Source organism: Vicia villosa, linkage group LG4 (genome assembly GCF_029867415.1).
Source record: "Vicia villosa cultivar HV-30 ecotype Madison, WI linkage group LG4, Vvil1.0, whole genome shotgun sequence".
Classification (NCBI taxonomy): domain Eukaryota; kingdom Viridiplantae; phylum Streptophyta; class Magnoliopsida; order Fabales; family Fabaceae; genus Vicia; species Vicia villosa.
The window spans coordinates 111,224,004-111,251,216 of record NC_081183.1 but is presented as its reverse complement, the minus strand read 5'-3'; the positions used below and the strand labels follow the sequence as shown (position 1 = coordinate 111,251,216).

The following is a 27,213-nucleotide window of genomic DNA, read 5'->3' as shown; positions in this document are numbered from 1 at the left end:
ATTGTGTTTGTGTTTATTGCTAATGATTGGGAAAGTTTCTCCTTTGTGTTAGGAGAGAGAATTGAATTAATTTTAAAAGACAGACAGACAGACAAACTGACTATTTTTGGTATTTTATTAGCTCGCTGAGATTCCTTGTGAACCTCATGCCTACATATCCCTAGTGGAAGTCAGAGCTTAATGTAGTTCGGGGAACTAACTAGGGAAATTAATTGTTTTTGGTGCCTTGCTTGAAGCTCAAGGTTGAAGCTTGGAATTAAATCTCTGTTTACAGTAAAGAGACATGAAATTATCTCTACAGAGAGGTATTTGTACTATTCTACCACAAACATTTAAAGGAGTGACAGAATAACTGAATTCATTTCATTCAAGAGGGGGACCTTACTTGTGTATGTGCAAGTATACCAGTCAAATGCCTCTTAAATGAAAGAAAGATGCTCATCCAAATTAGGGAAAGTTACCACATGTCTGGGTTTTACTGCCAGCTCATGCCTTTCAAAATCCTAAATGGGAGACTTGATTAAAATTGAAATTGAAATGTTTGTTTGTTTGAATGTGGTAGAGTAGTAAAAATATCTCTCTATAGAGATAAGCTATGTCTATCTACTGTATAAAAGATTTGACTTTAGCTGGCTTGTATGAGGCCCAAGCTTGAGGCTTTTTGATTGATTAATTAATGATTATTGACTCTGGGAGATGACTCCACTGGGGATTAATTACAGGGTATTTTTTTTGGTGTTCTGTACAAAGCCCAGAATTGAGGCTGACTCTACTTAGGGAGACTCTATTTGTGTGCCTTGTACAAAGCCCAAGGTTGTGGCTAACTGTAGCTAGGGAAAACATTATTTTCTGCCTTGTACAAAGCCCAAGGTTGTGGCGGACTCTTAAATAAATTAAGTATGGATGACTATATGGGGAAAGATCCTAAGTGTTAGGAATCTTTGACACATGAAAGATATGGTTTATCTGCCTTGTATAAAGCCCAAGGTTGTGGCTACTGAATGATGAAGAACTCACTGGGGAGACTCTATTATCTGCCTTGTACAATGCCCAAGGTTGAGGCTGACTCTTGACAGGGGAGTTTTATTGTTTGGGTGCCTTGTATGAAGCCCAAGGTTGAGGCTAACTATTTTTGTTGATTTTGACTCTACTGAGGAGGTTTTATTTATTAAAAGACTGTTTTTCTTTGGAAGCTAACCCTTTCCAGGGATTTTGACTCAGCTGGTGAATTTGTCTGTTAAAAGACTGACTTTATCATGTTTTTTGGAGGCTGACCCTTTCCAGGGGTTTTGACTCTTTTGGGGAAATTATCTCCTAAGAGAAATGAATCTTTATTTTTTTGACACTTAATAATTGACTTTGGAGGCTAACCCTTTCCAGGGATTTTTATTGAAATGATGGATTGATTTTAATTGACTTTGGAGGCTAACCCTTTCCAGGGGTTTTTATTGAAATGATGGAATGTGTGGAAGCTAACCCTTTCCAGGGATTTTGACATTTTAGACAGATGTTGGAGGCTAACCCTTTCCAGGGGTTTTTTTTAAAATGAAAGATTTGGGTAGCACTCCATTAATTATTAAAGGATGAAAGGATTGGCAGAAAGATATCTAGTGGAGACTTCTTGTTTAAAGCCCAAGATGAAGGCTGACTCAATGCTGAGGATGATCAAACATGGATCCTAGACTCTGCTAAGGAAGATTGATGAAGATAAGGGTGACAGAGACTGTCCATGTCTCTCATTCCAAAAGGTGTACTCAATGTGAAATTGAGACAAACTTAGCTTGTTTAAAGTCTGGTTTTAAATTGGAAGAAACTCACCAGGGTGTGTTAAAAGGTGACTAAAGACCTGTTCCTATGTTTATAAGAAACCTGATGGGTCCTTGTATACAAGCTCAAGAGGAAGCTGGAAATGCTTTTAAGAAGCCTGTGGGTCCTTGTACAAAGCCCAAGAGGAGGCTAATCGAGGGTCCTTGTTATAGCACAAGAGAAAGCTTATGTAGTTTTGAACTTATTTTGGCTCTAAGCAAATGGGTAAGAGGTTTCACCGGGAATAATTCCTCTTTGGGTGGATGTGTCCTATATTTTTGGATTCTAAGGTTTTTGCCAAGATGTTTCACCGGGAATAATTCATCTTGGGGGTTTGAACTACAGATCTCTAATTAGGAAAGAGCCTTCACCGGGAAGACATTCTCAATCCTAGGTCATATTCCTATAATATATATATAGTTTAACTGTCCTAAGGTTTATACTCAAACGTAGTTCTAAACTAATATATGCACAGTTTATATTTGACAGTAATCTAAATAAAGACTGTAAATGGAAAGCTTGTAAAGCCTAACCTGGATGGAGTGGAGGCCATTGAAGAAGTATGTACAGAGCCTCAACAGTATCTTTGTTGTTTTGTTGATAACAGTTGAATATATATGATAAACAGTTAATGGTTTTTTGAAAACAGAAGAAGTGAAGATGGACAAAGGTCACATAGGTATCTGAAGAGTTTCACCGGGAATAATGCCCTTCAAATACCAGAAGAATGTTTTGAAAACAGAAAGAAGATTTTGAAAATACAGTTTTGAAAACAAGCTAAGAAGAGAAGGTTTTTTGGGACTTACACTCTATTAGAGGCCCACTTAAAAATGATTTACTGTTTATGAAAACAGTTGAAGAAAAGATTGAAATGATATAAGGTTTTGTTGTTTGAAAACCTTAATCGTCTGTTTAATCGGAGATTGAAAACAATTTTGTAGATTGACAAAAGTCAACTTAATTAAGGCAAAGATGAAATCTATACCTAATTAAGACCTAAATAATTAGGGTTTTATCATAAAATTATTCACAAAGTAATTAGGTTAAAACAAAATGAATATATATATTTTAAAGTATTTAAGAAAACATTTAAAACATACTATTTTAAACCTAATTAAAATACATGAAATAAATAATATTTTTATGATTTTTTTGATTATTTATAAAATATATATATTAATCAACAAGTGTTTAAAAAATGAAGTCAAAATGAATTAATTTGATAAGTTAAATAATTGATTAAAGTTGTGAAGGAATTAAGTTAGAAAAGTGATAAAAAAATAGGTTTTGGTCCTAGCAAGGCTTGAACTCACGCCCTTATAGTCACACACTCAAAACAACACCACTGAGCCAAACGCCAGTTGGTGACTATAACACGCGCGCATTTGGTTTTGTTTTAAAACAAGTTAGAAAAATCTGAAAAAAATAAAAGGGATGAAAAAGTCTGGGGCGAGGGGGATTCGAACCCCAGACTTGTGGCATGATGATACTAAGGGCGCATGTGTGGCCACTAGGGCAAGTTGTTTAGTCGTTAATAAAACGCATACCATTCAAAATAAAATAAAACCTGCCCTGAGAATTCAAATTTGCGCGCCACCACCATCTTCGTCTTCAACCTCAAGCTCTCTGAAAATGGAGATCGTGAGGATGATTGAGAGCACCTGGGTTTGAATGAATGATCTCAATAGCTTCCCTGAGACTCAATGATGCTAACTGGATGCTTATTGTAGCCTGAATCCTTCTGAATTGTTCTATGGACCTCCCTTGATTTGAGCTTCAAGTGAACATGGAGGTTGTTGAATCCTGAGTTACAGATGAGCTGCAGCCATCTGGTTAGCTTCACTATGACCTGAGGAGTGTGTCTGGATGATTGGCTTGCCTTGAAACCTTCTGAATCACTCCATGGACCTCCAACTGCAAGTGCTCCAAAGTGAGAGCAACAATGGTGTTCCTCCATCTACAGAAGTGATCCAGGTGCTTGGATCACCTCAAATGACCTCCCTTGAGATGTTAGAATGCTCACTTTCCAAAGATAAGCTTTGGTTTGAAGAAATCGATTCTTCTTGCCAAAGAACTTTGAAAAACAATGAACAAGAGGAGAGAAAGAGAAAGCAAGTAATATGGTTGCTTTGGTGTCTTTTTGAATGAGGAATGCATCTGTATTTATAGGCAAATGGATCAGTATAGCTGCAGAGGAGTGAGCTTCCTTAGTGAAGTTGATTTGGTTTCTTAGCCATGAAGGAAATTTTGCAAATATCTCTTATGCAATGATGAGAATTTTGATTCCATTTGATCAATCCCCTAGCCCTCGATTTTGCTTGATCTTAGGGGACAATTCTGAGCCAGAAATGAGCTCTAATTGGTTGGTGAGAAGATTCCTTGGGTGATTCATCAATTTGCCATAAATTCACAAATGTAATCATTACATAATCACATGTTCTTGTTTTTAGAATCTTCTTCAATCCTTATGGCATGGTGAAAATGAATGCATGGCATGGTTTCAGATGTGTTATGGGTCGTGTAGCATCCATAAGAGAGGTTATTTGCACAAAATTTGCAAAGTCCAAAAGTGTCCATGACCTATAATTTTACTTCATGAGGCCAACTTTGAACAAGCATAACTCTTAGCTCAAATTGAATTTGGAGAAGGTTGAACACAATTTGGAAAGCCCTAAACATCTACTTCAAATCATTAGTTTATGTCTTCTTCAGAATCATTTAGGAAATTTGTGAAAAATGAGCCCAAAGTTGGATGAAAACTAGGTTAAAACACTTAGAAAAATTTCTAAGTGTTTATGACCTAAACTTCAAAATTTCCAAAACTTCATAAATGGTTGATCTTTTGAAAAAAGTTCCTTTGTAAGATGTTGTTTTATTTTGCAAGATCTACAACTTTCATGTTGGAAGTTTTTTGAGTTGTGTAGGTGAAATTTTGAGATCTCACCATGCCTTCAAAAACCCTAATTCCCGACTTTTCGCTCCTTGATGAATTTCTTTGAATTTCTTTGGCCAAATGACTTTGACATCCATATATTGATGATATTGATCTTTGAAAGTCATTTTTTGACCAAAAACCTTAAAAGTCAATGATGATCCTTCACAGTTGACTTTTTCCTGACAAAGTGAATTTTTGGGCTTTTGTGTAGAAATAAGATCTTCTCCACAAATGGATGATATAAATGGATTATATGGAGGTAGTAGAGATCTTTGAATCATGTCTTGAGTTTTGGATTCATGCCCTGATCAGAAGTCAACTATCTTGGTGAATTAGGTCAAAACCCTAATTTGTCGACCATGTGAAAGTAATGACTGTAGACTTTGAATTGAAGTGTGATGTCCAGTAGACCTTGTAATATGAGTTATTTGAAGATGATTGATGTCTTTGAATGACCCTCTGAGGTTTTTTAGGGTTTCCCAAATGTGATCCCTGATTTCAGTCCTTGATAGGCTCAAAACCCTAGTCTGGCGACCTGAGTAAACCTGTACTCATATGACTGGATGTCTAATCAATCATAGATGAGAAAAGTGAAGTCTTTGAGCCTCATGATTGTATTAGGGACTAATCCTTGTATTGATTGATCCTTTGCCTGAGCTTTCTTGTCTTTGAGCATCCTCGATTAGGTACCAGATGGAGAAATGACTGCTCTGGGTACTTGTCTTGACCTGATGAAAAATCCTGAAGATATGTCATCTCAGGGGGGTCAAAAATTAGGGTATGACAATTATGTAAATAAAAAATATAATAAAACTAACAAAAAGGAAAAGGAGGAGACAGAGTACCGTTTCGTAGAGAAAAATATTTGAGGAAATAGTAAAGAAAAGCACGTTATATCTGGGCAAAATTTTAAAACTAATAAAGTAAATAATGGCCTTTGAAACCGCCTTATATTACTAAAATTCCGTCGTTTCATAAAACTGACACATTCAACCGTTAATTTGGCAGTTTATACTAAACGCCGTAATTAAACCGTCACAATTTACGCAATTTTTTGTAATATATATGTGCGCGCGCACGCCATATGAAACCTTGAAATTTCAAATTATATAGGCTATATTATTACATCACTTGTTTTAACTAAAGACTCTTATGGTTTTCAAATCATATGATATGTTTTCCCATGGGACAAATTAATTTAAAATCCTATTAAAGTGTTAGGATCCAACCACCTGCTTTAAATCTTTCATAATAAAATTGTCCTACTAGGAGTAACGGGGTGAGAATTTCTACTAAGGTGATTGATTCTACAAGGCAAACAAAAATTAAATAGGTACCAACTTCCAACTGCAATGTGCTTTTTTCAAGGACATGATATGATATGAAAATGTGTGATTCATTGTTACCATGTGACCAAGATAAAAAGTTAATTCATATATCATGCCTAGCTACTCGCCAAGTTTAACATGAAGAAAAAAAGAGGCTCAAGCATGAAATTTTGGAAATATATAGCAAAAGGGTACATACACTTCATTTAGTTCATAAAAAAGCTGTTACATCCAATGAGGAAATGCAGCTAGTATAAAATGAGAAGAATGTCATCATAGTTTTCAACAATGGCACGAAACACAATCACAATATGGATGATGGTTTTGTTGATGTCAGAAGCTGTGTCTACTCTCCCACCTCCCCCGTCAGGTAAATCTTTCGTTTTGCTCAACATGATTTAATTATCTGTATTTAGAGAGATACTTACTTATGAAAATATGGTCATATTGTTCAATTATTGTTCTTTTGATCCTAGAGGTATTGATTTTTCGTTTTCTTATATGTTTAACTTTTTATGTTTATATGTAAAATTTTGTACATAATACATAAGATTAAAATATGTATATAATTACTATTATATTAGATAAATATTTAATTCATACATAATAGTGTAAAGAGTTTTTGTTTTGTGAATTAACTACAAATGTAAAATGATTACTATATATTTTGGCTTTTATGATAAGAACTTTTAAAATTATATGTAAACTATTGTGATGTCTCGTACTCACATTGCATAGCAAATTAATCTACTAAATAATTATGTTTTTATTTTTTAAAAATATTTATTTATTAGGAGGGAAGATTATCTCAAAAATTATAAAAATTTAATTTTTATGAAATATTTAATAGTGTAGCATTTCGTTAAAGACGTTATAAATTGTCTAAAGAGGTGGAGTAATTTTAGGCAACAATTATTACATGTTGTATAAACAAGTGTTGCCAGCGATAATATTTGTTGTATAGGCTATCCATGTTAATTCAATGTTTATCCATTTCAATTCTTTATTTTTTACGGTTACATAAATTAACTTCTCCACTTCTATTTTTTTATAGGATTTAATTCATATATTAAATCTAAAGTTTACACAAATAAACTATTTGTAAGATAGAAGCAATTTTTTAATTTGGTTGATTTTTTATTTGTCTCAATTATCTCCAAAAAAATGCTATCTATATAATCATTCATGTATCTCGCGTTTTATTTTTCATACTTGTTTTGTCATAAGATTTCTTTCGATATTTTTAGTCAATAAAATACTTCTCAAATTAATTCTTTGAATCCAAGTTTATTAATAATTATTGACAAAGTTACTTGCACTTATAGAGTGTTCTTTTGCCTTAAAGGTATATCATATACAATTGGTTGGAGCTACACAGTGTTAATTACCGACAATAATGATAGGCAACTAATAAATATGGGTTCACCTTAGGAAAGGGGTGATGCCAACAGACACATAGAAAATATTTTAATTCTATCGGTTCTAATTGAATTATCCTTTGGCAATTCGTTGAAGATTTTTCTTATGGGTTCACCTTAGGAAATGGGTGATGCCAACAGACACATAGAAAATATTTTAATTCTATCGGTTATAATTGAATTATCCTTTGGCAATTCGTTGAAGATTTCTCTAAATAAGAAAGAGATAGTGTTGCTAAGGATTGAACAATCAGCATAAATTAATACAAATCCATATGTTTACCCACCGTCCGATCTATTTTCTATCTCTCCGGCCAGAGATAGTTTCATATGACCCGCCATCCAAATGAAGATATTTCCCCACCCGTCAAACCCAAAAATTCCACACCCGACAAACCCAAAAAAACACCATGAAACATACATACTCCATAGATGGCTGATAGTTTTTGCTATCGTGGTTGTAGTGCTTGAAATTAAGATAAAAGGTTTAATAGTTACAATAGTTTTTCGTTAAGTATTTACCAGACTAGCACCTATAATGGCCATAGATCTGTCGACGGTGACAATGGACATTAATGTTTATACTACTACAAAAACCACATTTCGTAACAATTTCTTACTATAACCACTTATCCAACCAAAGTAATATATTTCTACGTGTGTGTGCGCGCACCATATGAAAATTTTAGAATTTCAAATTATGGAGGCTATATTATTGGATCACTTGTTTTACCTTAACACTCTCATGGTTGTCAAGTCTTTGAAGGTGATAAGCCTTTAGGTTAAGGTCGTATCTTCCAATAATTGTTCTTCTTGATCGTGGAAGTATTGCTTTTTTTCTTCTTCTTATCAAGTTTAATTTTTTATGTTTATCATGTAAAATTTTATACTCAATACATAAGATTAAAATTTATATTATTACTAGTAAATTAAATAAATATTTAATTCTTACATACTATTGTAAATAATATTTGCTTTATAAATCAATTACAACAGTTAAATCATTATATACTTTTAACTTTTATGATAAGCACTTTTAAAGTAATATATAAACTATAGTGATGTTTCATACTTACAATGCATATTAAGAGTGTATTGACAGATCAGAGAGGTTTGCAACAAATGTGTGACATATTTAGAAGGAGAGAAATGGACAAGATTTATTTGTGAGTATTAAGATATAGGTGATTTCATTTATACATGTGAGATGAGGTTGAAAAAGAGAACGAAGTTTAATTACCTGGCGGTGGAGGTGGCTGAGAAACGAGAGCTAAAACAACCAAAAGCATTGTCAATATTATGTAAAAATGATTTACTACCATGGCTGGAAACTGAGAAAAGTGAAAAGAGATAGTGATGAAAATTAAGTATTAGGAGTGATAGTCACATCCGCTCTCCAAGCATTGTTCCCGCTGGCGATGATTGTGTTAAATAAACACAAGCTAATACTTCCATAAATATGGCCAAAACTACTACTCCTACCACTACCGCCACAATAATCACCCATGCTGGCGTAGACCTTTGAGTGCTCCAGTTGGGGTTGTTAGTCACCGGGAAAGTATCTTGCAGCAGCGCAGAATCAAAAGGATATAATGAAGTAAAGTAAAACACATTTTAATAAATATATGTTATAAGTTTTTTGAAGTTTGAGTTTAAAAAACGAAATAAGAAGAAAATGAAGTTTAATTACATGTCGGTGACGGTGGAGCTGGGTGAGAAGCGAGAGCTGAAACAATCAAAAGCATTGCCAATATTATAGAAAAACGATTTGCTGCCATGGCTAGAAACTGAGAAAAATGAAAAGAGATAGTGATGGAATGAATTAGGAGTGATAGATGAAGAAATAGTGAAGTGAGTGATTCAAAAATTTCATGAGTAAATTTTATTCCAAGAAATATTTGTAACTAATCTGAAGGACTATGTGTTGAGTACCACCACATGTGAGATGAGGTTAAAAGAAAGAAATTAGTGTTAAATTTGCAAAGAGAATAATACTAATTTTTAAAATAATTATGCAAAGAGGTTAAAATAGAGATAATAAAACTAAATTTGCATGGGGTTTGGATTCAAATGTTCCAACTGTAATGCGTGTCAACAAAAATTCCACACCCGACAAACCCAAAAAACACCATGAAATATACATACTCCATAGATGGCTGATAGTTTTTGCTATAATGGTTGTAGTGCTTGTAATTAAGATAAAAGGTTTAATATTACAATAGTTTTCCGCTTAAGTATTTATCAAGACTAGCACCTGTAATGGCCATAGATTTATCGACGGTGACAATGCACATTAATGTTTACACTACTACAAAAAACAAATTTCGTAACAATTTCTTACTATAACCACTTATCCAATCAAAGTAATATATTTTTACGTATGTGTGCGCGCACCATATGAAAATTTTAGAATTTCAAATTATGGAGGCTATATTATTGGATCATTTGTTTTACCTTAACACTCTCGTGGTTGTCAAGTCTTTGAAAGTGATCAGCCTTTCAGGTTAAGTTCATATGTTCCAATAATTGTTCTTCTTGATTGTGGAGGTATTGTTTTTTTCTTCTTCTTATCAAGTTTAATTTTTTATGTTTATCATGTAAAATTTTGTACTCAATACATAAGATTAAAATTTATATTATTACTAGTAAATTAAATAAATATTTAATCACACATACTATTATAAATAATATTTTCTCTATAAATCAATTACAACAGTTAAATCATTATATACTTTTAACTTTTATGATAATAACTTTTAAAGTAATATATAAACTATAGTGATGTTTCATACTTACAATGCATATTAAGAGTGTATTGACAGATCAGAGAGGTTTGCAGCAAATGTGTGACATACTTAGAAGGAGATAAATGGACAAGATTGATTTGTGTGTATTAATATATAGGTGATCTCATTTATACATGTGAGATGAGGTTGAAAAATAGAACGAAGTTTAATTACTTGGCGGTGGAGGTGGCTGAGAAGCGAGAGCTGAAACAACCAAAAGCATTGTCAATATTATGTAAAAATGATTTACTGCCATGGCTGGAAACTGAGAAAAGTGAAAAGAGATAGTAATGAAAAGTAAGTATTAGGAGTGATAGTCACATCCGCTCTCCAAGCATTGTTCCCGCTGGCGATGATTGTGTTAAATAAACACAAGCTAATACTTCCATAAATATGGCCAAAACTACTACTCCTACCACTACCGCCACAACAATCACCCATGCTGGCGTAGACCTTTGAGTGCTCCAGTTGGGGTTGTTAGTCGCCGGGAAAGCATCTTGCAGCGGCGCAGAATCAAAAGGATCTAATGAAGTAAAGTAAAACACATTTTCATCACTATCTCTTTTCATTTTTATCTTTTTCCACCCATGGAAGAAAATCGTTTTTCCATAATATTTGCAATGTTTTTGGTTGTTTCATCTCTCGCTTCTCACCCACCTCCATCGTTAGGTAATTAAACTTCATTTTCTTCTTCTTTCGTTTTATTAAACTCAAGCTTCAAAAAATTTATAACATATATTTATGAAAATGTGTGAAATTCTGGCAATTACACAACATGTTAACACAACCATCTCAACATCACATAATGTCAAGACAGATGTTACAACATCTAGAAAATGACCATACATATCAGACTCAAATTGATACTGAATTAAAAATTGCATAATAATAAATAACACAGAGCATTCTTAACCAAATTCGGTGCAACATCACCTACTCTGAGGGCTACCAAGCCAGAAAGTAAATCCACTATGACAGTATTAATTCAAAGCCTAAACAGTCCCAATTTACAAGTTCTCAATTAATCAACATCTAGATATGAGAAATCACCATCTCACTTCTTAAATCACCTCAATGATATCTAACAGTATCAACCCGAGTGATTGTATATATCAAGAACAACCCTAATTTAGAAGATTACACTTCAAATACAAACCTCAAACTCTTTTGCTTAAAAGCTCCAAGTGTGAGAACAATAACTTGACAAATTGTCATAGTATCAAAAGATACATGGGTGACTTACAAACTACACGAGAGACTCAAACCTACAACTCAATACCTCCCCTAGTTTTACAATTGTGAAAGTTCTCATTACATTAGGTTAGGTCTTATATTTAAATAAACCTCTACATTCCTTGGGATTCAAAATTTGCATCTAGATATTTCTTGATCCACAAGTTGAGTGATGCACCAATTATGCAGAAAAATCTCCTTAAATCTTTGAACAAAAATATCAAGTTTCCTAAATTGTCTCATCATCCAATTTTGGAAACTTGTATATAGTTAGAGATATAAACTTGTTCCAGATTAAATCTTGACCTGCGAAAATTACTGAGATATATCCAAAAGAAATATCATAGAATCAAATCAAATATGTCAAGATCGAAAACAACTTATACATGTTCTAGTAGAAAAATTCACAACATTTATCATAACATCCTTCTTTAATGAACCTGGACAACGTGTTAGAATATCTTCCATAACACCTTTATTGTAAACCATGTTTTAGTAAAATTTTGCCAAAGCTAAAACTATGGTACTAACAATCTCACCCTTTGGTAAATTTTAGGTAAAACAACCAAAGATCAAACAATTTGGAGAGAGGAATAAAACCACAAGGTAGAGGAATAAAACCACAGACCAAACTGCACAAAAATTGTATCAAAGATACAGCAGTTACACAAAGTCTTCTTCAAAGCTCTACAGAAGTCAGATGTTCAGACATTAGGTCTGATATCACATCGAAACAGCTTTTTGGAGCTTGTACAATCAGACAGGTCCATTACTCCCACTGTCATACAGAACCAGTCGGAATATACCCAAGTTCACACATCATAGGCATGTGCAGTAGAAGATAATAAAAGTCTCACATCAGGTAATATGTCAGAATATTAGGTAAGATATCATGCACACACTTCTCCAGTCTCCACTAGCAGCAGCAGCACAATATAACTCATAGCACAACACACATCTACGCTCATAACTCAGGACATAAGACACAACTCAGGATGCTAGAACATCCAACATGACATCCTGCAAACACAACCACAACAGAAGTGGCAGCAGAAGCAGAAACAAACTCAGACTCAAAACTCACATGGCAGACAGTCACGCTCCCCTTAAATTATTGCATACGTCAAGCAACAATACTAGACGCAATGACATTTTTCTCCCTCTTTTTAGCTAAAAATTGACAAAAAATGAGTAGAAAGAAACTGACACATAAGAGATTAAAAGAATCAAAAGAAGCAAGAATTGATTTAAGACAAAAACAAAGAATCAAAACTGGCTCAATAGCTAGATGCAAGACTAATAGCACCAAACTGACTCAGAAGGAATAGTACTCACCCAACCAGGACTGATAAAAACAAAAGAAATGGAAACAACAAAAAGGTACTTGACCCAAAGTGACAAAAACAGACAAGAAAAATAGAAAGAAACAAAAAAAATTGTTTTTTTTGTAAACAAATAGCATATAACAACTATCCAAAATCACCCTCCTGAGTCAATGAACTTGGCCCAGTCTTCATCAGCATCTGAATCTGAATCATGTAGATGAACCTGATTCTTCCTAATGGATTTCATCGTTGTATCAGATGTTTTCCCTGTCCTAGATGCTCTAGTAGATGTACAACATTTGTTGCAACGTTGAACCCAGCCTTCTTTGGATCACTGCCCTTTTCCTTCTTGGATTCCAGCAGATGAACCTTCTTAGCACCAGTATATTTGGAAGATTTACTCATTGTTGAAACACATTTTGTGAGGATGTAATGCCTTTAAATACAAGGAAAGTTACCTAGATTGTATTGAAATCGTGCTTGTAACGACAATCCAGTCAATGAGAGCAGTTTTGGAAGAAGATAAAATCATTGTTAGTAACATTTGACTGTTGGAAAATGTTATAACATTTGAAATGACATTTTCCATGCCATTGGAAATGCTTTATAATAGATTGCACATATCACAAGATGAAGGCATATAGTTGGCAAACTGACCAAACAGTTACTACTATAATTATTTAGCATTGCAATTCTAAAAATACCCCCCATATTCTCAATGTAACCTGCACCTTGAGTTATGATGAAAATACTTCCTGTAGCTTCTCAGACATACCAATCTTAGGAGTGTCAATGTTTTCCTGTAGCAAGACTTCTAACACAAAGGTGACTTAAACCAAAGACTTGTTTCTGTAAACAGAGTTAAATCCATGAGTACCTTGATTGTAGCATCTTGTGACACAACAAGGTCATGACATTCAGTTTGACATTGTACAATTTTAATAATCAACCTAATAGAAACTACATCTTCCTTCAGCAATGTAGTTATCTTTAAAGATAGACCAAGATAATGTAAATTCTTATCTAATAGACAAGATTTTTTCTCAACCAGAACATCCTCCTTTCATACAATCTTCATAATACTTGACCAGAGGCTTTTACTTAAATATTCACCATCATTAGTTATTTCATCTCTGAAACTACTAATGATTCTAGATTAAAGTAAACTCCAAATAATGAACTCCCTTTTTGACAAAATTTTGTTTACTTTGCTTTATTACTCAGTGCCTGCTAGTCTTTTCACCATTTCTGGAGTAACCACTTACTAAGATGATGTTTCAACATCTGGTTGAACATTACTAAAGGTACTTCTCTCGGTAGAATCACTCAGAAGCATACCTTGTTCTCTTTCAAGGAGCAGATAAGAACCTTTGAAGACTTTTCAAATAATAAATTTTCTTATGTTGTAGACCACAAAATAAAAAGGAATATACATCTTTCTATCCACCAAGATACTCACCTTGCATTAGACTAGTCAAATCCACAGAATAGATTCTACAGCTTTTGTAATTGCCTGATGTTGCACCTTCTGGTGTGACATCTTGACTTCATCTTCCTTGAACACCAAGTAAGAGAATAAGCAATTAAGTACATATGGAGTCCACAAATAGAAATTGTTTTCAAATCCTCATAATAACTCCATACATCTCATTAGAGATAAAAACATTCTTTCTTGATGACGTATACTTTTAGACCTTGATCACACAACTGACTTGTGTTTATCACAATAATTATCAGTTCTTTAGTAAGAAGATCGTTACTAAAACTTAGATACTCCGTTTTGTAATCTTCAGCTATCCACTGCCCTTAATTTCTCTTTTAGTATCACCAACAAGAGTAACAGTCGATAGAATGAAACTAAACAAACCACCAGTAACACTTTTACTATAGTCAAGTGTCTGGAGCAGTCGGAGTCAAAATAGTAATTGTCTTAGTTGAAGATATAAGATAGGTATGAGAAATTAGACAATTATTACTTCCCTGAGTTTTAACCAGTGCTTGGTTAACCAATACTAAATTTGACCTTATAGAAGTCAAGGGAAAACAAACAAAATAACCTGTTAAGATCAAGTTATCACAGAAGAAATATCTTCAGTGCAAGTATATGCTTATAGCTTAAGTAACTTGATGTCTAGCACAATATTGACACATTTAGACTGACATCCTTGACTTAGCTTGCCTTTTTGATGAAAACAACCTTTTATCACTTGAGTTTTCTCTTTGCTATTAATAGATTGAAAACTCAATCCTTTCTAGGCTTCTAAACACCTCCTTTTTTTAGGAATTTCCTCCAACTTATCTCAGCTATCCTGAAAGACTTGGTCGTCACATAGAATCACCTAACTCTACAAGTAATAGATGGTAAACAAACTTCCTTATCTTAAGACATAAGATGAGAAATAGTCACCTCCTATTCCCTTCATGGTTAACAATCCCTTTTGTTCTTGAAGCACATATATTTTGAATAAACAGACAGCTCATCATGAGATAATTCTTCAATACATAAGACTACATTAGAAATCCATCTTCTAGTCAAACTAGTAATATCCTTGGCAGATATAAAATCAGGAACATATCCTTCATTTAAGCCAAGAAACAGAAAAATTGTATAGTAGCTCTTGAGATAGGTAGGGCATTCTGCTCCACAAATAATCCAAATTCTTCACACTCATATTATTGAATGTTTGACATTAATTGGATTTACCTCCAGATTTATCTTGAGCATCATAGACTTATCAATGTCAGAACAGATGTTTTGGACATTTGTCTAGACATTCAATCCATTTTCCTCAAACACTGGTTGGATTGCCTTCCAAGGAACGTAATAGCAATAAGAAGCCTTTTGTTATAGACCAGAGTACAAGCTCCTATAGAGTTGGAAAAAAAAGAATGCTCTTATTCTTCTTCAATAGCTCGTCACATTCATGTCAAGCGTCTTGATTAGAGACCATAGTACTTATTATTGATTAGTCTCATATCTGAACTTTTTTCTTCTAAACACACTTAGATGTGCCTTTATGAGTGGACTTGAGAAATTCCCAAGTATCTTTGGGCACAATACAAGTGATAAAATGTCTCAGATCCTTCCCTTCTGTATACTTAACTCCAGGATTTTTCCAACCTGTCAAACTTCAAAATTCTGCTGGCCATGATTTCCATAATGTTATCACTTTAGCTTTCCAAAACACTAGTACCGGAAAAATATCTCCCTGATGCTCACCCAATATACCAGGGTGTCTACTCTGATGCCAATTGAAATTCTGGCACTTACAAAACATGCTAACACAAACAGCTCAGTAACACGTAATGTCAAGACAGATGTTACAACATCTGGAAAGAGTCCAAACATATCATACTGAAATTGATACTGAATTAAAAATTGCATAATGATAAATAATACAGATAATTGTTAACCCAGTTAGGTGCAACATCACCTACTCTAGGAGCTACCAAGCCTGGAAGGAAATCCACTATGACAGTATTAATTCAAAGCCTAAACAGTCTTTATTTACAAGTTCTCACTTAATCACTATTTTGTGCAACTTCTACCTAGAAATCAACATCTAGATATGAGAAATCACCTCGGTGATATCTAACAGTTCCAATCCCAGTTATTGTATCAAAAACAACTCAATTTAGATTATTACACTTCAAATACAAAACTCAAACTCTTTTGCTTAAAAGCTTCAAGAGTGAGAATAATAACTTGACAAACTGTCAAGTAGTAATCAGTCTACCACATAGTATCAAAAGATACATGGGTGACTTACAAACTACACAAGAGACTCTCAAACCTAACTCAAGACTTCCTATAATTTTACAATTGTGAAAGTTCCCATTACATTAGGTTAGGTCTTCTCTTTAAATACACATCTGCAATCCATGGGCTTCGAAATCTGCATCCAGATATTTCTTGATCCACATGCTGAGTGATGCACCAATTGTGCAGATAAATCTCCTTAAATCTTGGAACAAAAATATCAAGTTTCCTAAATTATCTTATCATCTAATTTTGGCAAGTTGTATACATTTGAATATATAAATTTGTTCCAGATTAAATCTTCTTGACCTGCGAAAATTACTAAGATATATCCAAAAGAAATATCACTGAATCAAATTAAATCTGTCAAGATTTAAAACAACTTTATTTGTTCTGGTACAGAATGTCACAACATCTGTCAGAACATCTTTCTTCAATGAACATGAACAACATGTTAGAGCATCTTCCATGACATCTTTGTTGTAAACCATGCTTTAGCAAAATTATGTCAAACCTAAAACTATGGTACTAACAGTCCATTTTACTTTATTTCATTAGATCATTTTGCTTTTGTGTCGCTGCAAAGATGCTTTTTCAATGTCAAACAACCTCAACCGGTGCACTCATAAATCTAAGCCAGCAAGGGTGATTGTTGTGGCGGTAGTGGCGAGAGTTTGACTCTTAGCCATAGTTATGGGTGTATTAGCTTGTGTTTATTTAAGACCATCACTACGATTTTTAAATAATTCATATAAGTTACAATTAAAATGGAAAATAACACATTAACTTGATTTTTACTATTCAAAATACATCACAAATTATCCAATATAACACATAAAATTAAATAACTTGTTCCAACAAAATTTAAGATATAAATATTCATGACAATTATAAAAACAAACTGTTATAAAATTTTATAACAATTATAATTAGATTGATGAGATATTATTATATATATATATATATATATATATATATATATATATATATATATATATATATATATATATATATATATATATATATATATATATATATATATATATATATATATATATATACACACACACACTAACTCTATCCTCCCATAAAAATTACATCAGAATTTTTTAAATCTCATTCCAACGTTATTTTTAATTAGAATATATTATGGTGTCTTTTCTAACTATCTACATAATTATATTAGAATGAAACCTTTTAGTTAGAAATTAAGTCAAACCGTCAACTTTTGTTTGATATTTATACTTTTATAATACCAAAAAAAATTAAAATATAAAATACGCAAATTATTTATAGCATACATTTTTGAATTAAGAAAGGATAATTTCTAATTATATTAAAAAAAAAAGTTTTTGAGCTAACGGACTACCCATAGCCCATATGGATCAGTCCATTTTTTTTAGGGCTTTTTCGAACTGATTTTAAATCGATTCGAAAAATTAGGTCCAAACACTAACTTTTTTTGAGTCTGATAAACCGGCTCATGGGCTTCGATCCATTTTGACAGCTCTACTTGAATCAGACACACATTTAATAAGTGTTAAACAATCTAAGATAGGGTTTTAATCTTCAAAATTATACGTTAAAAAAAAAGCCAAACTTAATTATACATTTCATCCATAATATTAAATTTAAACTATATCTCGTTCATAGGCTAGAAAATGAGTTATTTATAAATTTCTAAAAGAAAAATAAAGATTTTTTTGGATAAAGTGTTTCGGATTTAAAATAAAATTGCAAAATAAAATAAAAGATTTAATTATTGGTTAATTTTAAAGTGAGATACACTTGAATTGTACAAATCAATTAAAGAAAAATTATGAAGAAAATTATCCGTTGAGATTTTGAAGGGAAAAAATAATAGAAAAATTACCCATAAAATTATGAAGAAAATTATCAAAACACTTCTCATTTAACCAATATACTAAAATTATCCGTTGAGATTTTGAAGGGAAAAAATAATAGAAAAATTACCCATAAAATTATGAAGAAAATTATCAAAACACTTCTCATTTAACCAATATACTAAAATTATCCGTTGAGATTTTGAAGGGGAAAAATAATAGAAAAATTTTAAAGGGAAAAAATAATAGAAACATTTTATGGTAAGTGAATCTCACTCATTTGCTTACGCTATAAAACATCTTGTTATAAATAAGCCTATTCATTCTCCCATATCCAGCCTACATCTAGTTCTGTCCAGTGAAAATGGAGCCACATGAGCTAAGAATTACATGTTATGTTCTCTAATATGGCAAAAGATGAATCCACAACAAAAGTAAATAAAACAGTGAAAATTACACAACCCTTCGTCTATGAAGTAAATTATGCATCGGTTTTTGCAGCACAAGCCACCACGTGAGATTTGAATTTCTCCAACTCTGCCAAAACCTCATCCTCTGGTCTATAGAGCAAATCACTCATACGCCATATCTGCAGCAAAGATAAATGTTAATGAATCAACCAAAATAATTAAGTTAAAACAGGTTGCTGAACAAATAATTATTGTTCAGTACTAAACTCTGACAAACATCATATATTTATCATTTATGTATTATTTTATGTAGTTTCTATTCGGGCATATTGCATTGAGCTTCCCTAAAGACTCCTTAAACAGCACAAATATGTCTTTAACTAGATACTGTCCCTTGTTTACTTTTTCTGAGATACATCCCTTCCAAATTAACACCTACTGTCCTCCGTTAAGACAAATATTGTGAGGCTACTCCCCCACTTACAATTGGGAAACAATTTTCCAATGAAAGGTGGTGCAAAGATAGTCACTGAATCTTCACTATCCTTTCTTTCAATCCAAGTTAACATGACAGCATCCAAATTAACATGACTTGCCAGTGGAATTGGAATTTGCATTGACTTGTCAAAAGTTGCCTTTTTTTCTTTTATTTGGCTTCTTAAAAGTCACAGTTCAGTCCAGTTAACTTGGGGTTCTGTCATACTCAAGCATGTTGGCTTATTAAAAAATACCTCAAATTAAAGGGTCGGGGATGATATTCAGGGGAGGGTATTGCTTATTGAAAACTAAAGATGGCCTTTTAACAAGCTTTGAGAGAGGTAAATGCCATATGCCCTTTTTTTTCATAGTGAATATATTCATGTTTTATTATTTTATCAATGACCTATATTTTAAGTTAATATCATATTGACATGTCTTTCAACAGAGAAGATGATCTGACATTTCAATTTTAAAATTTGTTATGTCACTTATGTAAAGACAAATGTTCCGATACTTCCTTAAGACATTCATCCTGAATCCCATATATATGTCCGTGCAGTTTCCACAAGCAAGCAACATCATTTCAACAGTATAAAAATTGGATAATTACCGTATATAGTTAGAACATGGAAAATCATTTGACATACCTGCAACGTTCCCCCTCCACCAGTGCTTTCACAATCATCAGACACACTTACAATTGTCCATGGATCATATGCATTCCAGTGGAAGTCAACAACTTTGTCTCTGCATATATATATAAAAGTTTGTAAAAACAAATAGCAAGGTCGGGATGGGGGGCAGCAAATATTTTGACACATTAAATAAAATAAAAAATCTGTCCAACTCCAACAGATCCAATATTGTTTATTTTCACAATATGGGATGACACAATGCTATCAAACAGTCAAATGAATGCAACTTGAGGATGACACAATGCAATTCAAGAAAACCACTAGGTTGATGTTATCTTGAAGAGATCATTTCTACTAGAATTCATTGATTGGTATTGCAAACATGAGACCAGTACATCTTGAATATGTTAAAGATAGAGAGAATCAGAAACAGAGAAACCCATCAAGTGTAAGAACACTTAAGAGCAACATCAGATGAGAAACATAAATAACATAAGGTTAAGAATCATAAAATTTTATTTAATTGGCCAGGCTAAAAAAGGTAAACTATCAAGTTAAGAGCAATCCCTTCAGCTACAAATTTAGATGATTGAAATAACTAACACTGAAGTATAATTAAGTTTACCATAGAGACAGTACGTTCATACCTATGACCAGCATGTTGGAAAAACAACCCTGGAGGAGAGTTTATTGTTTTACCAGCTCGCTCTATCTTTTTACCAACCTGATCACAAAACAAAATAGACATCGACACCTAGCAACCAAATATTATCTTTGTGGCAAGTAAGCAGCAAAATATTATCCAATTGAAACTGCACCTTCTCATAATCCCAAATGTTTAAGAGACCGTCTTCTGCTGAACTTCCAAATACAGATGATTTGTCTGGAGACCACTGAATTAAAAAAACTGTTACTAACATATGTTGGCAGCACAGTCATAATATATATAGTGCCCGAAAGCATGGAGAATTAACAGAATTCAAAAAACAAAAAGCATGCCGTAAATCACCTGAACACAAAGAACAGCGGCTTTATGAGCCTCAAACTTATGGATAGGAGACCCAACCCCATTAGAGGTGAGACTGCGCCGATCAAACAAGCGAACAGAATTATCTGCCGACCTAAAGTGATATGGTGAAAAGTCAAACACACGTGAAATGATAGGAACGAAACAGATATTGAAATATAAACAGGATTAAGAGAAATAACCCCTACAACCAGAGGTAGTTGTAGAAAAAACAACAAATGCAGAGAGGGAAAATTGGAGAAATAAATGAGCAACCCTGCTCCTTACTAGATGGAAAATTAGAAATAAAAAGCAAAAGAAAGAAAGATAATCCCAACTATGAGAGATAACCACCTTCTCTGCTCTGCTCAAACAACCCAAACCTATTATAAATTCTTTGACGCCTATCTAATTCAGTTACACCCCCTAATAAACACCCTCGGATTCTTGATTCAATTTCCACCCACTCCCCCACCCCCCTTTGCCACGTGCCCCATTATGTTATATTGCAACCACTTTAGAGTGGGTATTTTCAATAGTGCCTATTCTCCTAAGATATGTGGGTCTAACCACTTTAGAGCGGGTATTTTCAATAGTGCCTATCCTCCTAAGATATGTGGGTCTAACAAGATACTTCCCCATCTTGCTCAAAATAATATGAATTACAACATGAGTTGAACTGAACAAAACAAAAAGTGGATAATGATAACTAGACATAGAACAGGAGAGCATACCCAGTAAGAATTAGATTATCATCATGGGGATTCCAGTCAACACAGTGAAGATCAGCATTGTGAGCTTTTTCAACCTGCCGCCAAGTTCACATCAGAGAAGGGAAATAATGACAAATAAATAATAAACTAATACAATGACATATTATGTTATTATGGTACACAGAAAGCAAGGGAGTTGTGTATGTAAATAGCTAAATAGCTAAAGATAAATGTGCATATATTCCCAGTTGATAAAACCCCAATGTTGCACACACATATACCAATGATTTTTTTAATAATCTTGAAAATTGAGTTCACCTAATGCTTCAAAATGTGTACTGGCATCAAAATAAAAACAAATTTAAATAAGTACAAAGCATGTACCTTACCAAAAAGCATGCCTTAAAATCCATACTTATATCAAAACAACAACAATAACAATCGAAGTCCTTTTGCATTAGAAGGTGTCCTAAAAAAATAAAGTCCAATGACAGCATAACTAAAGTTGAATCTGTTTTAGTGGTTAAGCCCTTTAGCCTTCAGTTTTTCAGGTCTCTCTCAATCACAAACCAATTGTTTTAGTAAGTGTCAAAATCAGCACCACGTAAGTGAAACAAAGCAGGGACCCACTTTAGCACTTTATCCATGAACAAAATATTCTTACTAAAAGGTATTTCTTGAACTAAACTTTCCAAATCCTCCCAAAACTTTTGATATTTTAAGACTACTTGTGGTACATATGCTAGTAACGCTGAAAGTATCTTGTTTCATTATATATGATAGTGGTGTGTTCTTATTCCTAACTTTTTGTAATTCAAAACTACTACACTCATCCAATGCTTACTTGCAACAATGCCTGTCCAATTTTAAAATCTTGCCTTTGCTGAACCCGCATAATTTAGTGTAAGGGCATAAAATTAATCATCCTCCTAACTTTAGTATTTCACTATTTCCTTTTATTACTAGTAAGTGATCTTAACTTTCAAGAAGTGGTGTTGATTTTACACTCAGAAATTACATTATTTATCCACACTCATTCACAACATGAGAACCCGTTCTCTTTTCTCGCTATACATGGTTTACCTTCTTTATCCATACTCATTCATAATCACAACATTGTGAGAACCCATTCTCCTTTCGCTACACATGGGTTTCAATCCAACTACTCTTACTTGACATTATACTCAAGCCATACAGCATGTTGCCAACTGGCAACGACCTAACAGTACCATTATTGCATTGCTAATACCACTGCCAAAAAATACAACTAAATGTTATGTTAGATGACTGCCAACATTCTAAAACAACCCTCTCTTTTTTTCTGGGCTTTGGACAGGCTATTTAGTTATATGAAATAACAATATTGGAAAACAAATTTAAGTACATGATTGAACTATAAATCATATACCTTAACAACAGGACTAGAGCCAACACGTGCATCCCATAAAATGAGACAAGAATCATCTCCAACACTACAGAACTCCTGCGCACTTCACCATTAACATATTGATGTCAGAAGGATATGAATCTCATAAAGTAAAGATATTGCCCATGTTGCTATTATAGTGCAATAGTCTAGATTTCTCAAATAGAATACGAAAACATGGATAATTTTGTTCTGCTCTCCCCTTACAAGATATACTTGAAAAAGGAGTAGCTAGCTCATTGATAAAGGATACTAGGGAGTTGAAGAAAAGGAAAGAATAGCATGTCATCTAAATTTCACCCTTAGTTCATAATAGTACAGTAAATAGTAAAATGAGAATATCTACTTCAATAATAAGGAAAAGCACATAAATATGCAACTACATAGTAAACAAGTTACCTAGAAGGGCAAAAGGCTACATCTTCAACAGTATCATCGTGCCCAGAGTAGATACCTCTTGGCCCGACAGAAGGGCTATCAACAGTTTTGTCATTGCCTTCCCCAGATTTAGAGTTCGGCTTGATAATAGATCCACCAGACTTGTCTGTGGTGGCCGATGTTACATGGTCTTCAATACTCCACAACACCACTGTTTTATCTTTTCCTGCAATGCAACTCATATATTTCAGATGCAGAGCAACAAGTAACCATAACAATGATGACAGGGGTTTAAAATCCTAAATGGTTAAAGGGAAAGAAAAAAAAGTGTGCCAACCTCCTGAAAGGACATAAGGCTCAGTTGGGCACATTGCAAGAGCAAACTCAGCATTGTCTTGGTGTCCTGTCAATATCTGCCGAAAAAAGCTCAGTGAATATACCAAGAAGTATCAACCTCACAAATAATAAAAATAACATTAGAATAAAATTTTTGCTAAATAGGATACTTCGGGGGAACTAAAGATGGAGGTCCACACAATTCAAATTGTGGAGGGATCCACCCCAATTTCAAAGATTTAGCACCATTAACCCTTTTCTAGCCCCAAAGATGCTATACCCAGCTCTTCAGTTCAATAAAATCACCCTCAATAACTGAAAAGCTAATTCAATAAATCAATGTACCGAAACTGCAGCATAATCTGACCTATTCACACTTCATAAATCCTAGTTTTTAGGGAAACAAACAAATTTCTCATAAACAAAAGGAACATGCATCAGCTTCATTATGTGATTTTGATTCTGTGTTACAAATTGGTCTGTACTTTTCTAGATGGACGAATGTTCTGGATAATTAGTGCACACAGCCTAATCAAATAGGCATACCAAATCTGGACGAGAGTTTGTAGCTCCAAGGACAGCGTGACGGTTAGGTTGACTTTCAACATCCCAAATAAGAACCTGGTATTTGAAGAGACACAAATAAGGAACAAAATAGCCAGGAAACATGCCAGTTCTGAAGAATAAATACAAAAGCAAGGAAAACTGAAGTTCTTACATCAGGGCTGTCTGTGTGAGTAGCCACTATCTTAGAATTTTGCGGCAATTCCCTAATTCTGTTCACCTACAACTCAAAACATAAAGATCAGATCAGCAAACAACAGTACCCTTTCACCAGCATAAAGATGTTTAAATCAAGCAAAAACAGCATTGTTATTAATAGCGAATCACATAGCGGAAGCTACAAAGCAGTTGAAATATAAATAATTATATAATTGTATATAATATAAAGCATCTTGCACACAAATAAAAGTTGTATATACATAGATTAAAAAAGTAACTAACATAAAACTCAAAATTTCAAGATTTCAAACAACCAATTAAACATGATGCATAGTTACATACATTGCTGCATGAAGGAGATGATGGAACGAAGTGAAGAACAGAGTGGTTACTTGATGATGGAGGCAGGGCGGTTACCTTCTTTTCTTTAGGCGGTGAGTTGTGTCTTTACTCTTTACCTAGGTAAAGATAGTGATGTTTTATTTCTTTTATGTATTATAAATAATGCCCACTAACCGACTAACTGCTTCAGGTGTTTGCCACTTCTGATTTTGTAATTTTATTATAGTTTTAAAAAGTTTGCCTACCAATATATAACCCACAACTCCGATATTCATTACGTACTGCAATAACCAATCTATCAAAATGCACGCCACTATACTGCAAATAACGGAGTTGACATATCATATCGGCTACCCCAAATTCCAATAATAATAGCGGTATAGCACAACTATACCCATTTCTTAACACTGATATAAACCATTTAAAGGCATCTACAAATGAATAAAAACCTTGCTTGAATATCCATAAACAAATCCAGGGCAGAGATATAAACCATTTAAAGGCATCTAAAAATGAATAAAAACCCTGCTTGAATATCCATAACAAATCCAGGGCAGATTAATAAAGATATTATTCATTCATCTCTAAATATGGTTCAAATGCATCCAAATTTAAGAATGTCAAAGTGATATTTATACCTCGCCCGGATGTATGATGGTCTTGTACTTCTTCACAAATGGAGAGCGAGCCTCTTCATTAAACTGAAAAATCAATAAATTAGTTCATTAACTGAACTTAAAATTATTTAGGCACCAAATTGAAGGGGTGTTTGGTGAACAACACCGACAGATGTGGTAACATTCCATCATTCAATTTTCTCAAACTATTTCTGGTGTAGATGTGCCAATGTCATTTTCCTGTCCGTGTTTGCCTCACTGCTTCATAGATTTTAAACAATAAACTGAAACTACTAAAAGGCAAGAAGCAACACATTCACATAACAATAAACAAATCACCTGTGAAATATGCTCTGCAGCTGCAACCCTAGTTTTCACAACCTCGCAATTCGCAATCACCAACGTATTCGGAACACTACCATCCGTCTAACAAAAAAAATCAAAAAACGAAAAAATCAAACTAATTTCCCTCGTTCCATTAACCAAATCAACAAACAGACATTAAATATTCAATTTCAAACCTGCTCAGAAAGATAGAGCCGCTGCCGATTCTTATAAGTAGCTTGTTCAAGCTGAGGACCCCACCTATAACCAAATTACAACAATTACAAAAACCCTAGAAATGGAGAAAGAAAAAATAAAAACCCTAGAAATTGAGAGAGAGCGATACCTGCAAGAGAGAGAAGGCCAAACGAGGTTATGATTCGCGAGCCAGTCGTAGAGAACGGGAACGAGAGACTTCCATTGAGTGTATTTCTCGTCTACGGAAGCTTGGTGTTGCTGCTGTTGCTGTTGTTGCTGCTGTTGCTGTTGTTGCTGCTGTTGTAGTTGCGCCTTTTTCGATTCTTTCAGAGCCTTGGCGGGTGTTTGTTGGTGTTGATCGTCTTTGGGTTTGGGTTTTCGACCGCGTGTTTCCTTCTTCTTTACTACGCCTTGCTGCGACGGAGGAGTTTCCATTGCTCGAACTCACTTTCAGCTACTCTTTACTCTCTCTCTAGTTCTAATAAATCAGATGTGAATTCTGCTTACTCTCTCGATTCTATTAAACAAAATAATACACAATTATGTGTCTTTTATATGTAATATATAAAATAATATTATTATATTATAAAGATATAAAGATTTAAACATTTAATAATATATTTCTGGTTTAGTTTTGATTTTTGTAATTTTTTATTTTTTAGTTCTTAAATTTTAGTTCAAATTGAAATTAATTTTATTATATATTAAATAAGGGTAATGCTAACTTGTGCCCCAAGGGCACATGTTAAGAAATCTATAAATAGAATGTTTATGTTGGATATAGAAACTTTGTGTTTGAAAATTGTGTGTTGATTTGATTAAAAGTTCATAGTTAATTTATTTATTTACTTTTTCAATACAAACATTCCATTTATAGATTTCTTAACATGTGCCCTTGGGGCACAAGTTAGCATTACCCATTAAATAATTAATTTTAGTTTATCGAATATTAATAATATAAATTCAAACTAAATAGTTTGTATACTAAAAAGAAGTTAGTGGTCAAGGAGGCATAAGCAGACCTCAAAGAACAAGACACATGCCTGCACGGTTGCAAAAATGTGTGATTACATCAGATGATGTGATTGACAAGGAAGGTGAGCTAGTACACTATGCTTTCTATGCAAAATTCAAATCAATCAATACAGTTGAGGCATTAAAGAATTCGAAGTGGATGAAAGTGATGAATA

The 27,213-nt window shown here is 33.4% G+C and overlaps 1 protein-coding gene across 1 annotated transcript; it reads right to left on the bottom strand.

Moving 5' to 3' along the window:
• Nucleotides 1–18,671: 18,671 nt before the first annotated feature.
• On the bottom strand, nt 18,672–26,534 carry LOC131595059 (WD-40 repeat-containing protein MSI4-like). The gene is made up of 15 exons (XM_058867290.1): nt 26,172–26,534; nt 26,023–26,086; nt 25,841–25,927; nt 25,523–25,585; nt 24,538–24,603; nt 24,366–24,440; nt 23,821–23,896; nt 23,505–23,709; nt 23,088–23,169; nt 21,701–21,774; nt 20,970–21,081; nt 20,779–20,853; nt 20,608–20,684; nt 19,973–20,072; nt 18,672–19,024 (listed from the first exon to the last, which is right to left on the bottom strand). Exons 1-15 carry the CDS (start codon nt 26,456–26,458, stop codon nt 18,917–18,919), a joined length of 1,551 nt encoding a protein of 516 aa, XP_058723273.1. The 5' UTR covers nt 26,459–26,534; the 3' UTR covers nt 18,672–18,916.
• Nucleotides 26,535–27,213: the final 679 nt, after the last annotated feature.

What these genes read in the sequence shown, in the direction of transcription:
- LOC131595059 (XM_058867290.1), bottom strand. Translation starts at nt 26,458, where the DNA reads ATGGAAACTCCTCCGTCGCAGCAAGGCGTAGTAAAGAAGAAGGAAACA. An exon ending in CTCACACAGACAGCCCTGAT is followed by an intron (nt 24,441 to 24,537) that starts GTAAGAACTTCA and finishes TTCAAATACCAG; the next exon opens with GTTCTTATTTGGGATGTTGA. An exon ending in GTAGCCTTTTGCCCTTCTAG is followed by an intron (nt 23,170 to 23,504) that starts GTAACTTGTTTA and finishes TTAATGGTGAAG; the next exon opens with TGCGCAGGAGTTCTGTAGTG.